This window comes from Alligator sinensis, unplaced genomic scaffold (genome assembly GCF_000455745.1).
Source record: "Alligator sinensis unplaced genomic scaffold, ASM45574v1 scaffold161_1, whole genome shotgun sequence".
Taxonomy (NCBI): domain Eukaryota; kingdom Metazoa; phylum Chordata; order Crocodylia; family Alligatoridae; genus Alligator; species Alligator sinensis.
This window is the reverse complement of record NW_005841974.1, coordinates 2,119,415-2,135,167: the sequence shown is the minus strand read 5'-3', so window position 1 is coordinate 2,135,167 and position 15,753 is coordinate 2,119,415. Positions and strand designations below refer to the sequence as shown.

The following is a 15,753-nucleotide window of genomic DNA, read 5'->3' as shown; positions in this document are numbered from 1 at the left end:
TATCGTTGTTCCCCCCCCCCCCCCCCCCCTCCAGATATGACTCCATGCATGTCACCTCTGCCACATGATAGCCCCCTGATAGAGAAACCTGGCTTGGGTCAGATAGAGGAGGAAAATGAAGGGAGTGGATTTAAACCACGGCTTGGTAAGCAATGACCCTGGGAGTGCCCAGGAATGTGCCAACTTTCTTTAGACTGATGCAAGCTTAAGTTTGTGTGAATGGAAACTGAATTCCATCCTGCTGCCACCATCGGATGCAGCAATATGCATCTTCAGGTACAGGCTGAGTATCCTTTTTGTTGTCTTAAAATGCAGCGGTGGTTTAAAATAGCTTGGAGGGGAAAGCACCAATGCTTTTTCTCTAATATCTTCAGGTCCAGTCCACTTTAGTGACATATATAAATAAATGTTTACTTAATCCTCTTATGAAAAAGCAGACAAAAATGTCTGACTCAACCTGTCATTACTATTCCACTCCCAGTTGTAGATGGTTTGCTTCTTGGAGGTAAAAGACCATATTTTCAATGGATCTAAAATAACGTGAACAACCATGAGAGAATCCTGTCGTGACAGGAGGTGCACCGATACATTGATCCATATCGTATTGGCACCGATAAAAGGAAAATTGACATTATTGGCCATTGGCTTTTTTTTAGCTAATGTGGCCAATAATGTTGCCAATAAATGCCATGTGCATGCACGTGGCCAGCCCGGCAGCTTGGAGGGCAGTATCCACCTGGTAAGTCTGTTTGGGGGAGTGGGGGAAGGGGCATGTGGGAGGGGGGCAGTTGGAGGCCTCTGCAGTGAGGGAGGGATTGGGGTGGGGCATGGGATGGAGCTGGGAGCAGCTCATCTGGGGGGGCAGGGGGAGGATGGATCCCACTGCTGCACGCATCCCTGGGGGATCCTGGGGGGGTGTACCCCCAAATCTTTGTGCGGGGTGAGGGTGGGCTGCCTGCTGTGGGCCAGGGGCTGCGCCAGCCTCTTCCTGGCAGGGGGGCACTGGGGCTGTGCTAGGGCTGGGCAACAGCAGTGCTGGAAGTGGGGGTTACGGTGAATTTTGGGGTGACAGCCCCCACCCTGTAGCCACCCCTCCCAGCACTGCCACTGCCTGCCCCAAGCACAGCGCCTGGCCCCAGCCTGCCCTTGCCCTGTGTACACATCCAGGGAACACATGCCCCCCATGGTTCCCCTGGGGGTGTGTGCAGCAACAGGAGCCGCCCCCCACTCCCTGCATCCCCTGGGCGAGCTGCTCACTGCTCCCTCCCACACCATACCTTGGCTGGGCAGTGCCTGCCCCAACCCCATTCCCTCCCTCACCATCGGGGCTTCAGTCTGTCCTCCCCATGCCCCTTCCCTCCCTGCCTGCTCCCCACAACAGACTTTGCCAGCTGGATGCTGTTCTCCAAGCTGCCGGGTTTCATATTGGCAATCGGATTGGTATCGGCCGATATGACTCGTTAATAATTGGCCGTCGGTATCAGCCCAAAAAATGTCAGTGCACCCCTACTCATGACCTCTCCTATATTTGCTAAGGGAATTCATCCAGAACTCAGAACCTCCTTGCCACATCTGTGCACTGGATTATGCTTATGTACAGCAGTTTCTTTCCCAAAACTGTTCATTCACATTTAAGGGAAGTGAATTCTGGAAACTATCTATTTTGAGAGAAATGTTTGCAAACCTGTCCAGGGAACATTTCGTGCATTGTATAGGTAAATGTTCTCATGTAGCCTTATTAACATATCATGGGGTCCATCACTTGTAGCTTACAAAGTTGTCATTGAAATCTGCTGTCCTGCAGATGCTCACATGAAACTAAAGGCTGAACATCCAGTGAACCAGGAGGAGGGGGAGGAAGATATGAGCGGGACTCAGTTTGTCTGTGAAACTGTTATTCGCTCTCTCACGTTGGATGCTGCACCTGACCATCAGCCCCTACAAAGGAAGAAATCTCTGCAGAGTGAGTACTTTATTCTGGCTTCTGGAGCTTTAATGTTGTGCGACTGAGCATTGGTAGCAAAATGCCTCACACTGAAGATGGCTATGAACTTTTAATTGTCCTGTTTCTTTTATTAGACTCTCTGCAAATGCTACAAGAAGCCTTCAGTTACAGTGTCAAAAACGAAGAACCTGTTAGGAAAAAAAGTAGTCCCACTTCCAAACCCCAGAAAACAAAGAGCTATCAGCCAGAGGCAATGGAAGGAAATGAGTTTGGTGAGTGAAGGTTGGGGGTCAGATTTCCATCTCAGTAACTAAGCCTGTGATGAGTTCTGTGAGAAGGACTATGAATGTAGGTTTGACAAGAGGTTTGGGATGAATGCTGGTCCAGAATTTTTATAGAATTGTATGGAAGTTGATCAGCATCACCAAAAAGTCAGTGTGTCACTAATAAATCTGTACTGTTGTTCTGAACAAATATTTGAAACCAATTTCTGTCTTTAATAATGAAACCAAGATGAGAGGTGTGGGGAGTGATATTAGTGAACATTTGAATTCCCTGTTCAAGTTGTGGTCTGCACTGGGTAGAGCTGGTGCTTACGTTGATGAGCCCATCTAGAAGGCAGCACGTCTTGGCTTTGTGTGAGCAGCTGAGAATTGTGTCAAGATACAGGTTGATCTTAAATTTGAAAATGGGATTAGTTATTGAGTCCTTGCTGTAGTGAGTGCACCTGGTTTTGGGGTTATCTATATATAATATCATCTGTCTAATTCTTGCATCTCCTCACTTTTTTTTTTCTCTGGGCTAAGGTGCATTTTTTTTTTTTTAATTCTTAAGAGTGAGTTGCAGGCTCTATCTGATCTTTGTTTCCTTGAAGTTACACTAACTCAGTCACTTTTGGGATGTCTTTCCTCTATAGTAACTAGGAGTATTAGCTTGTGACCTCTGCCCTTCAAGGTTCGCTTACAAACCAGGGGCAGGCAATTTATTTCAGATGGAGGGCTGCTTAATGAGGTGGCGAGCTTTTGAGGGCTGCATGGGTAGCCCTGCCCCTTGACAGTTGTCCCACTCCCTGGTTACCATCTTGGGAGTGGAAGTCCCACCCCTAGCCCCTGACCTTTGCCACTGGAAGTCCCTCTCCTTGCCTCTGGAAATACTCCTTTAAGAGTGGGGGTTGCCATCTGAAAACCAGAAATAAACCAAATCATACACTAAAAGTCAAACATCTACTATAACATTTTAATTTTATTACAAAAATATTGTTATCATGATTTGTTTGTGAACTGTATATAGAGGTGATTGCATAATAACTCAAATATATTCTTAGTCTTGTACATTGGGTGTGGGGGGGGTTGAGGGGTGTGGCTGTGTGGGGGTACAGGGTATGTAGGGGTGTGAGGGTGGGTGGGGGGACCCCCCGCATGCACCCCATGGCACAGAAGCAGGCCCGGGGCACTTGTAGCTGGTGTTGGTGCCTGGCAGGGCCAGTGCTGCACATTGTGGTGAGGAATGCAGCCCCTGCCAGGTGGTCTCTATAGCGGGCACTCTCAGTCCCCGCACCCATGTGACGGGAGGGAAGTCCCACGTGCTGGAGCTGGCTGCCTTCACTGCCCCAGCTGGCTCCAGCACATGGGGCTTCCCTCCTGTGATGCACGTGTGCAGGGGCTGCGTGTGCGCGGTGGGGACTGTCTGTGATAGAAACCTGCCCGGAGGGGGCTGTGTTGCTCACCGCGATGTTCAGTGCTGGCCAAAGCCGTACACAAGTGCCCCGAGCACCGCTGCCTGCTCCTGCTGGTGCCACTGCTGTCTGTCTGCCTGGGCTGCTTGCCATGGACGAAATGTGGGGGGGTCCCCATGCCCCCCTCCCTTATACCTGCTACACATTGCCCACCCGAGCTCTGTGCTGCTACTGCCCCCCTGGACACGGGCTCCACGCTGTCGCCAGCTCCATGCTCCGACCCATCTGCAACTCTGCTTCCCCCAACAACTCTGCACCTGCCACTTCCCCTACCTGCTGCCCAGAGCCAATGGGACACTGGGGAATCAGAGCAGGACCCTGGTGGCAACAGCAGCCCTGCTCAGAAGCTGTGTGCTGGTTGGGCCCTTCCTTAAGGGTAGAAGCAAGGTGCAATAGGGCGTGTTGGGGGTGGGGGTATATATCTGGGCATCTCGCTCTCACCCTTATAGGTAGAAGGACTGGGCAGAGTACAATTCGTTGATGGGCACTGTGGGCTGGATGAAAGTGTCTGGTGGGCTGGATGTGGCCCACGAGCTGTATTTTGCCCGCATCTGCTGTAAACAGAGCCAGATCTACATATGGGTTGCTAGGCAAGCAGCAAGAACAAAGTTGCACATTCATTCCCAAGCTGTAGAGCAGTGGTCTCCAACTTTTTAAAGTAGATCAATTCTGGAATTTTAAAAGCAACCCAAGATGTACTGCAGTGTTGTTGTCATTGTTCTCCCCCCACCCCCTGTGTGCCTAGCAGGTAAGGAGGGATGGGGGGAGGGCAGATTGAGGCAGAAGGAGAAAAAATTATTTGCTGCCGCCCCGCGCGCAGGTAAGTCTTTGGGGGAAGGGGCAAGGGGAAGAGAAAGGGCTGTTTTGGGCAGATCAAGACCCTAGCCCCACTCCCTCTCTCACCATGGGATTCTCAATCTGGCCTTCACCCCTTCCCTTCCCCAGACTGACCAGCTGGGCTGGGGTGGGGCTGGGTGCATTCACACATGCCCCCAGCCCAGGATCGACTAAAAGAGGCTCCCCGATCAAAAGGTCAAAAAGACTCCCTCATCAAAAGAGGCTCCCCAATCAACTGGTTGGGGACCACTGCCATAGAGTATTCCAAAAAGGTAGTTTTTCTTGCCAATTGATAATCTGGCATATTTATTCTCTTGTGCACATGTGGTAAAATTGGATGATATCCTGCACTTGTTTCTCTCCGAGTTTGTAGATGAATGCTAACTTTGGCAGGCAGGTCATCCAGAGTTAATGGCAAAATTCTAGATACATATTTTTTTTCTCTATTAGAAAAATGTGACGTATCTGAAGGGTCAAATATCAGTGAGGAAACGAATGATTGTGAGGATGAAGAGGAGGATGTGAAAGATGAAGTTCAAAGCCAGGGGTCTTCTGCTTCAGAGGATTATATCATTATCCTTCCTGAGTGCTTTGATACCAGTCGTCCACTAGGGGAGTCTATGTACAGCTCTGCTCTCTCTCAGCCCAGTATGGAAAAAGCATTAGAGATTGATATGGAGGTTCTGGTTCCTGAAGGTGAAGGCCAGCCACAGGTCCAAAATATCAATGATATTTTAACAACTTCACAAACCCTGGACACAGTACCATTGACTCCAGAAGTGGTCAGCACTGTACCTCAACAGCAAAGGTATGGAGGGAGAAATCTTTCAGTGATGTGAACCAAATTATGTTAAATTGTATTTACTTGATTTTAAGCGTTCTGTGGAAGGTCCTGGCCAGTGGAACTGAGTGCTGGGTGCAAACTAACATAGTTTGCTACTGTGCCATAAAAATTTTAAAAGCAAGCATTTTGGTATAAATGCCTCAGTGATATCCACAGTTGAGTACCCCTTTGAAAGCCTGTGATGACTATCAAGCAGAAGTTGCAGATGAGAAGAGGGAAGGGAAGGTTTTGCCTGGTTTTTGTTTTTATTTTTATAGGGTTTTTCTTCCTTTTCCACCCCCGCCCCCTCCACAGGGATCCATCCTCTCTTCAGATTCACAACATTCAAGAAACAAGCTTGTCAGCTGCTGAAGAAATCATTTCAACTGCTGTTGATCAAATAAGAGAAGGTATTTACTGGTATATGCAGTAACTTCCATATGAGATTGCTTCTTCGATTTCTTGCACACAGCAAATTTTAGAAACCACTGTCATAGGAAAAAATAGAGTGCTAAACCAAGTACCAAATGCTAAAGATTAGCCCATGTAGTTAATGTTACTTGTTAAAAGTAATCTGCTCCAAAAACTTTAAATACTTTTTACAAAGAAAAGGCAGGAAGGCAGTATGATAGTTCACAAGCAGAATGGCACTTTGAAAAGCAGACAGGTCATTTATATATAAATCTTATAAAGCTAATGACTATCTTCTGTTAAGCATAGAAATGTGCCTGAAACGTTGAGCAAAGAAGTGTGCCTTAGGGGAGGGACTTAATTAAGCAGAAGTATAATGGTTTGGTGCATCACCTCAAAACGAGATCTATTTACAAAAAGTAGAATGGAAGATGTGAAGAAAACTTTAGGAGAAAGTGGCAAATGAAGCATTGAGCTTGGCTAAGCTGGGTGAGCAGAGAGGGTGTAAGGCACTGAGGTAAGACTGAACAAAGTCAGCTGTAGTGAGGGCTAGAATTTTTTTTTAGGGCCTTGGAGATCAGAAGAAGCTTTAACAATTTCGTAAACCTGTGTGGCACTTGCATAACTGCATTTTTGGCACTTCACGTGCAGTTTGGATTCCACCTAGCTATGCTTGCCCTGCATTTCATAGCTTCATAGATGTTGGGGTCAGAAGGGACCTATTAGATCATCGAGTCTGACCCCCTGCCCCAGGCAGAAATGAGTTCCTTTCTTGAACATGCCCAGTAGTCTGCACCACTGACTGTGTATGTGCCAAAGGAAACTGAATTACCCAGCTATATGCAGAATGCTGGTAAATGGTGAAAAGTCATTTAAAAACAAAAAACCAAACAAACCTCAAACTGACTAGGGGGTGTTCTGACACTGAAGGAGGAATACCATCCTATTTTTTTGTATGGTCTGGTAGTGATGGCATTTGTTCCTGAAGCAGGCCTACTGGGCAGCCACAAGGAGGTGTTGTGTGGGCCCAAGAAGGAAGGAAGGAAGGGATGTCTTAGTGAAGTGGACATAGCCTAGAAAGAAGACCTTGGGTTCCAGCTTGGGCCTCTGTTCCCAGTGAGTTAGAGAAGCAGCCCTGGGAAAGTTTCTGTTTTAATTGATGAATATTAAATACAACATGTAGTGCCTAGCTAGCCAGTAGTCTGGCTTAAAAGGTGAAAAGGCTACCCTTCTCTTTCCCAGCCACCACCACATTGGTGCTAGTGGAATCCAACCTCTGGACAAATGCCAAAAATTGCTGTTACATGGATACACAGGTCTGATTTAGGCATGTGAAGGTGAATTAGAATAGTCTCCTAGAGCACTTGATTCAATGTAGTAGGATTAATAAGGCTGGTTGAATATGTGACTTGTTTTGTTCCTAAGAGACTTAACTGTAAGCTCTGCATTCATTGCTTTCATTCTCCTTTGATTATGATCTATATAGCTGTATTACCATTTACCAGGTATCTTGACGTTTGTTTTCTGTACGTTAAACTTCAGGAGAGGCTGTTCCATGGTGCTTACGAACACATATACTAGTTACACATGAACTCTAGGAATGTTGTTTACTCATTTCTGTTCACCTTCACCTTTTGCATCTCTCTAGCATGACTATTAGATGCACCTGTTCACTTGTTTTTTATTTCTCTTCTAGAGCCCAGAACTGAAGATTTTCTTGAAACGGAGCCTTCAGAAAATGTAAATAATAAATCAAAGTTCCCAGAATACTCAAGGTAATGAAACAGAGATCCATCATGGTTTCAGAAATGTGCCTTTACTTCCTTTTGAGCTAACTGCTACATTCATTTGAGCGAGTACAAAAGGGCACTGATTTAAAAAAAAAAATTTTAAGCTCTTGTAGCCTGTGGAGATGGAGGTGAAACATGTATTATCAAAGTTCTGTTCCATGTTTTGGCAATTGTTGATCAATTACTTAGGACTAGGCTTTCAAAATAGCTCAGTTAATACTTAGATACCTAAATTTAAGTGTCCAGAGTTGCTAAGAAATGAAAATCTTGCTCTCTTGCTTATGTTGTTCTATTGGAGCTGAATTCTCTTGGAAATCCGGTTTGTTTCCTAAGAGTTTGGTAAAGACCAGTACATCTTAAAGATTTAAAATAAGACCTGGTGAGAATGAATATGCTCAGTTTAGGAGCTAGAGTGGCACAATCTAAATGCAATACAGGCATTCTGTTGGGTAGAATTGTTTGTTGAGTAAAAGAGAACCAGTAAGACCAGAAATATTGGTCAGTCTGGGTGTTCTTTTGTAGGTGTTTGATAGGCAGCACTATGTGCTGCTGTATATCTACATATAACTCTTACAAATCTCTCTGGGTGGGTACACTTACCGCTCTGCATATAGTGGTTACATTTTTGGGAAGGTTAGTTTTGGAAAAATTAAATGAATTTTCATAAAAACTCGTTCTTGATATAGTGTCTTTGAAGAAATAGGCTGAACTTCAGAACTATTTAATTTCTTCGCATAATGCCATATCTTTCTCCATTTATTACTAAAACATTTCGTATCTACCTATTGGGTGAAATGCATGCTTGACTGACACCAAAAACATTTTTCCACAGACATCCCCAGGGAAACAGCATTGCAGGAGGGCTTGTTAAAGGGGCTTTGTCTGTTGCTGCTTCTGCCTACAAAGCACTGTTTGCTGGACCACCCATTGTAGAACAGGCAAGTCTCTGCCTCAAAATTAAACATACTGTGAAATCTGTGAATTTGTTAAAATTCTGCATAGGGCTTATTTTCAGTGCAAAAACTCTTTAACTTTTGTAGCAGCAGAATACTAAATGGTAACTCTTTCAACTGCAGCTTTAGTCACCACTTCATTGTTTACATCTTTTGGAAAGCCAAGTAATTTTAGCAGATCATTAGACTCCAGTTCTAACAGTGAAGGGATCTGTTTCCCAGCCACTGCTTAGAACAGTTTCTGTCATGTTGTGAAGAGGTCTGATTTAATGGTAGCAAATTTTGGTGGGCATCCAGATCTCATTGGGACTCTTCTGTTAATTGAATCAAAGGTCTTAGGTCAATGAAAACCCACGTAAAGATCTGTGTTGCTCAAGGCACTTTTTGTAGCTATCTAGCAAAAAAATCAGATCCATCGTATCTCTGAGAGGCATGCATTCCATCCAGGAAGAGCACACACCAACTGCTGAAACTTCCTTAGCCTGACGAAGGGTTTCTGAACCCGAAAGCTTGCTTAATAACTATTCTCCAACTATTTGGGTTGGTCTAATAAAAGATACCAGATTCACCCAAGGAACCTTGTCTGCCTACAGCTACATTGGCACTTGAGTAGAATCTCAACAGATTGGAAAAAGTCTGTTAAGGAGAATGCAGGCAAGGATCTTCCCAGCTATAGACAGGAGTGTCATACCACAATAATTGCTGTAATCCAATCTGTGCTCTTTTTGAATATGGTTACAGTTCTAGCATGTCTCAAGTCACTGGGAATCTATTCATGTTTCTGTTTTTTCCTAATAACATATAGTTGGGGTGAGAGCTTTTTTCCACCTTGCTTATCAGTTTCAGTATTCTATCAGGACCACAATTTTTTTTTTTAATTCTTAATCTGCTTAATGGTTTTCAAAGTCTCTTCAGAAGTTAGTGGATCTGAAAGGTAGTTCTTAATGAGGCATTGTGGAATGGCTTTGATGATACTGTCTTCAACATTAGAATCTCGGTTCAGAAACTCTTGAAAGTGCTCCTTCCACCTTCATTGACGGTGCTGCCTTTTAAAGACTGTTGCCTTTTTAAAACTGCCTGGTAAAGACTATGTTCCATTCTTGGACCTCAGAGGGACAGCTATTTGTATGCTTGGCCCATAGATAGCTTTGGTTGTGCTAAAGAAACTGTGCATGTCATGGCTGTCAGCAAACTTCTTGAATTTCTTTTGTTTTCTCTTCCCATCACTTGTTCTTTCACTCTTGAATTTTCCTCTGGGTCTAGGCTTTAATGTAATAAATTCCTTACTTTTGCTTGGAGTTGATGTCTTTCTGCCATGCTTTGAAGATGCTCATTTTTCTGTCAAAGAAACCTTGAATTTCCCTATTCTTCTCATTGAATCACAGAGTCTTCACACACCTTGTCTTCCCAGTGATCAAAGGTGTCAAGATCATCAGCAAGGCCAGAGTTTGTCACTGAGGCATTGCTGTAGACTCACTTTTAGCAGGGTCTTTCAAGCACTCCATACTGAAATTCTTCCTTGGCTGCTGCTTTTGTTTGTCATTTTGGAGCAGCATGAATGCATATGATGGAACATATCAAATGATCCATCCAGCTGTCTGTCCTCTGTGCTGGTCATATTTCTGGTGATATGGATGTTATGAAAATTCTGGGCACCTCCTACGACATAACCAGGTGCTAGTGTTTTGAGCAGAGGTGTATCTATGATGTCTTTCATTTGTTGTTTTGGTGGAATAAGGCATTTCTAATGATGAGATCATGATCTAAACACTTGCTCAGGAGAAAAATTCCATTTGAATTGACATTTCCCACGCCTTCCTCTCCAAGTGTTCCATTCTGTAGCTCAGAGTCTTTGTCCACGCTAGCATTGCAATCCCCAAGAAAAAATATCCATTTTTGGAACAGATGATAGATCTTGGTCAAGTTTAGAATAGTGTTCTTCTTTAGTTTCATCTTCATCACGAGTTGGGGTGTATATAATGGTAACTGTTGCATATTGTCTGTTGGTCAGTTGAAAACGAAGGGCCACGAGCTGCTCACTGAGTAACAATCTTGGTTTTGAAAGCAAAACCAGTGCTATAGATGTATCTGTCTTTCAGCCTTTCCTTTACAAAAAGAATGGTGTACCCATTGCCATGTTCCGTCAGCTGTCCCACTCCTGCATATCATGGTCTCACTAAGCGTAGCAATGTCAGTATCAAATCATGCAAGTCTCTGGCCACAAGTGCTGTTCTTTGCTCCAGTTGATCACTGTTAGGGTTGTCTATCAGGCTGTAGATGTTCTAGGCTGCAAACTTCATTATTTGATTTAGACTGCAGATAGCGATCCTACTGGATGCATTTTTCCAGTCAGGTGAAATGACTGACAGACTGTTTTAGGGCACCTTTTCTAGCCCTCTCCCGATACAGGGTGAGCAGAGTGGATCCTAAATAGTCCTGTTCAGTCATGATCGCAGCTGCCAAATTGTACACGTATCTCAGTTCTGTGTACAAAAACAACCATCATAGTCATCATCTGTGTATGTCTGGCTAGGGGGTTCAAGTAATCAGTAGCCCTGCCCCCATTGCTGCTCATCCATCACCATAGGACTTGCTATTGAAGGAAGATTCCTGCACAGTCTTCATTTTAAGATGGGGATGCTGTTTGTTGCACATCAGCAACCATATGATACTTTTTTTTATAGCAAAAGAAACCTTAATCTGATAGCAAGGAAAATCTAGACAACTGGAGGTTTCACTGCAGCCTTCTTCCACCTTTGCAGCCACTGTGAAATATTCTTGCTTCATCTGCCTGTTCTACTGTTGAAGACCCTTTTAAATTATTTTTATATATGGGTCACTGTTAGTATGGAAACCTTGCTTTTGACCTTGCTGCCATGGGTGATCTTACCAGGAGTTCAGAACTCCAGGTGGCATTGCTTAGGGTTATTGGTAGCACCCAGGCCTCTCCTTGGAGTGGTGGTGTCCTTGGAGATGCATTTTAAAAGCTATCACATTTTTCAGCCTGGTCAGCATAGCAATTTTCAGCCTTGTCAGCATAGCAATGAGGGTGGAGTGGGGGTGGGGAAAGAATATCATACCTTTATTTGATAAAGTTATTCTGGCGTGTATTCCATTACTGGGTAGACCAGTGGTCCTCAACCTTCTAGCCCCTTGGGTAGGATGTGGTGCTGGGCCAGTCTTGTGAACTCTTCCAACCCCATGGGCAGGGCTGTGTCATCAGATCTGCAGGGCTCTACGCAGGTTGGGAAATTTTGCAGTGGAGGAGCAGTGGCAGTATTTAGTTGTTGTGGCTTACAGAGCACTGTTGCCCTGAGGTTGAGCACTGTAGCTGTAGACGCAACTACTCCCAAAAGCTTTTACTACTAGAAGCTGCATCTCTGCTAAGGAGGTCTGCTGATCTATCTGTATTAGTTCAGTTGTGCCAGTGGTTCTTTCTAGTCAGGGCACCTCCTGTAACTTTTTTTTGAATTTGACAGTGCTCCAATTGAGAACCACTGTAATGCTTAGTCAGGTCCTATAGAGTGTCATTCAGTTACCAAGCCAAGTCCAAAGGCATATATCACAGCACCTTTGAAACCAGAGGCAACATTTTTTTTATATTGTTTTACAGTAGGGCTCTGAGGCTCTGTGTTATTACTAAAAAGAATTTGTAAAACATAGGATCATGTTTGTAAATTCTATAGCTATAGATTTTACACTGAAATTTCAAAGCTGCATTGCCAGTCCTAGCCAATGTCATTTAGATATTTTTATAGTCCTCAAGTACTCTAATCAAAATCATTTTGTGGTAAAGTGATTGCACACACCAATAACCAAACTCTTCATATAATGGGTTTCTCCCATAGAGAACTGTTTTAAAAAAATATTAAAAGGGCAGAATAAGAGACAGGATACCTCCCCATCCCCCAAGCTACCTAAATTTGTGGTTCTTAATTTGGGTGCTGTTTCCACCACTGCAGCCATGTGGAACTGTACCATACGTCTCCTGCAGAACCAGATCAGGAAATAGTTATAGTAAGAGTGCCTGTCATCTGTCTCATGTACCTCCTTTCAGGAGACAGTGTATGGGGTCAGAGTGGGAAGGACTGCAGTGAGAGTGGGCACTCCTGCCATACCTATTTCCTGATTTGGCTCTCTAGGAAGCATGTGACACCCTTGAAAGGGTTTTGTATTACTCTGGTTGAAAAACATTGAGCTATGCCAACAAAGCCCTTTTACCTAGAATAATAGAAAAGTAGGGCTGAAAGGGACCTCATGGGGTCACCTAATCCAACCCAAACCCCTACACAAGGCAGGAATATCCCTACCCAAACTGTCCCATACAAGTGTTTGTGTAGCCCAGTGGTTCTCAACCTTTTTGGATCTTAGGTGCTCTTCCTTATCTCTTGTGAATTTATTGGCATGCAATTTCAAAAACCTAATTTATAGGTTACTGTGCTTACTTCCTTGCAGAGGGACATGGCATTTGGGATGGGGGAATCATCCAGGCAGCTGCAAGCCTGAGCCTGCACTTACCTGCTTAATTTATCTCCTAACCTCACCCTGGTTGAGAATCACTGGTCTAACCTATTCATTACAATGCTGTCATACACCTACCATAGCCTAAAGACATCAAGAACACCATAATCTGTCACAGATAAATTAGGAGGGCACTGTCAGTGTTCCGAGTAGTCCTGAGCCAGGAAACTTAAAATCAGTTAAAGTATTTTGAATTGAAGAAGTGTTTTTTTTCTTTCTCTCTTTTTTTTTTTTCATCTTTCTCCTTTTAAGGAGCCTACAGCTACAGAAGAGCAGACTGCCACTCTCTTAGCCAATCTGTGTGAGATGGGATTCTGTGACAGGCAGCTAAATCTGAGACTGCTGAAGAAATACAACTATAACATGGTGCAAGTAGTAACTGAATTGTTGCAGATCAATAACAGTGACTGGTATGGCAGCAGATACTGAATCTTCCTGGTGGCAGAAGCACCCGTACTTGAGCAGACTCTTATTAAACACCACAGCAGCAGCAGGCTATTCCTCAGTTTCCTTCTGTTTTGGGGCTGTTTGGGTAGAAGCATTTAAGTTTAATTTGTCATACGCTCTTTGATTCCTTTACTGAAATCTTAAATGCAGCACTTGTCACAGCAGTTCTATGAACCAGACCAGAATTTTAACTTTACTTTAGACACCAGATAGGTAGGAGAAGAGTTTTAAAGTCTGATTTGATACTAAATCCCTTTGTACCTGGGAGTCAAGTAGAATGATTTTAAATTTCAGGACAAATGAGAACTTCCCCTTTTTTATTGTGTGCAAGATACTTTTAAACAGGTGGAAGCTTTATGTTGTTGACCATAATGTGAACAAGCATAGGGAGAGAAGCCAGACATTGCTGCAAAATCTCACCTTATCTGTAAGATTTGTCCACAGCTAGCAGAATGTCACTTGTAGTGACAGTTTAAGTAATTGATTTTTTTTCTAATGCATGATGGTACTGTAACAGTAGACTATATACATGCATAAAAAGCATTCTAAACACTTCTTTAAAAAATGTTCACACAAGACAAACCATGACAGATTTTTTTTCAAATGCTGAAACCTAATGTTAATTTAAACTTAATTAAGGCATTAAAATAATGCAGTGAAATGAACTATGGACATTAATTCACCAGCAGCTCTTGCATATTGCTAGTAATGATTGTACAAGATTTATCTTCAGCAAAAATACAGTCAATATAAAATATTGTTAAGAATGGAATATAAGGCTATACATACCTTTTAAGAATCCTTAGGACTTTCTGCAGAGTGAAGGTTTGATGTGTTTTCTCTAAATTATTGCAGTGCAAATCTTTTGATTGTTTGATATTATAGAGAAAACTTGAATGTGTAAAGCCTGTACTGGGGTGGGGGAAGGTGAACTGGAGTAATAATTAGGAATGAGGGAGGGAGCATCAGAGGTGGGATTTTAGTTAAGTTTGTGTACAAAAAGGCAGTAAACTCCAGCAGCATCAACTGCTCAGTCTCCCATCATGGATTGACCAGGATATCAATATATTTCTGGAAATCTGGCCCACTTTCTCTTGTGGGTACCATTTTGGTTTGGATAGTATTTGATACAGCTGGAAAATTCCCTTTTAAACACAAAGCAAGGTCAGGGTTTGATTTCTGTAATCCTCAAGAAACCATTAACATATACTACTCTGCAATGGTATGCCAACAGATCATACCTTGGAGCCTGGATCTGGCAGTAGTGTTGGCTACATTAGTTGAGGAGAAAAATGCACCAACTGCAGCACAATTAAAACCACTGATAATTAAAATGTTTTAAATCCTGATCACTGCTGGTTCAAAGTAAGGTGTTGCTATTTTGACAGAGTTTTGCTAAGTCTGTATCAGTATTGTGATTGATTAAATGATCATTAACTGTAAAATAAACTGAAAAAATCTGTAATGTAGTCCTTTAAAAGATGCATATTTTCTTCAATTACTTTAATGGTATAATACAGTTTTGTTTTAATTTTTTAATAGAAGTGCAAGACAACGTTCTGTTTAAATGGGTTTTTTTAATACTTTACAGAAAATACTCCTTCCCAGTATACTTTTCTCTGCATTGGACCAGATAATTAGATAATTCCATTACTTGGCAAATTTTGTTTGTCTTAACACTTCTCCATTACATACAGCACTTGTCCCGACCTATGCAAAACTTGTCCCTAAGCACTGTTGCTTTCACTGACAGAAGAATAAGGAGGATGACCTGTAATATCTGGCAAACCATCTTGCCAGGGAGGCATCTTATTTGACTAGGATTGCCCAGCAAGCAATTCTTTCTGTTTTATGTACCTTTACACTTACTTTGTATTTTTTTTCCATTTGAGCTGCTTCACATAATAAAACACTAAAGTATTTGTAATAAATGGATTTGTTGCAGTTATAAATGTCAGTATTTCAAAGGCTCTTTAGTTTTACCCACAGCCAAATGCTTGGGTTACTTTTACCATTACAAATCTAAGCTCTTCTCTTGTAGCCTGGTGTTTTATTTTATATATATATATTTTTTTAGGTTAAAAAAAAAATGCTAAAATTCAAGGTATGTTTCTGTTGGCTTTGTATATTTTGTTAATTAATGCATGATATATTTATAATACTCTTTAGTGCAAATAAAGTCTCTGTATATTATTTAGAATAAGCACTTTAAAGTCTTCAAATGTGATGGGAAGAGGAGGAAGAAAATCTCTCAATCATAATAATAAAAATGTTTTTTTCTTTTTCCCTTC

The 15,753-nt window shown here is 42.8% G+C and overlaps 1 protein-coding gene across 9 annotated transcripts in view; it reads left to right on the top strand.

The window, feature by feature from the left end:
* Positions 1-15,753, top strand: part of NBR1 (NBR1, autophagy cargo receptor) — a 35,876-nt gene extending 20,123 nt beyond the window's left edge. For 7 of the 9 annotated variants that reach the window (XM_025200718.1, XM_006020934.3, XM_025200717.1 and 4 more), the window contains 8 exons: positions 35-145; positions 1,805-1,963; positions 2,080-2,217; positions 4,968-5,325; positions 5,656-5,750; positions 7,448-7,526; positions 8,374-8,479; positions 13,268-15,753. In XM_025200718.1, the coding sequence (XP_025056503.1) occupies positions 35-145; positions 1,805-1,963; positions 2,080-2,217; positions 4,968-5,325; positions 5,656-5,750; positions 7,448-7,526; positions 8,374-8,479; positions 13,268-13,444 (1,223 nt within the window). In that variant the 3' untranslated portion in view covers positions 13,445-15,753. Of the gene's footprint in view, positions 1-34; positions 146-1,804; positions 1,964-2,079; positions 2,218-4,967; positions 5,326-5,655; positions 5,751-7,447; positions 7,527-8,373; positions 8,480-13,267 lie in introns of those variants that run through there. The other 2 variants (XM_025200720.1, XR_003093382.1) reach the window with 2 other exon arrangements.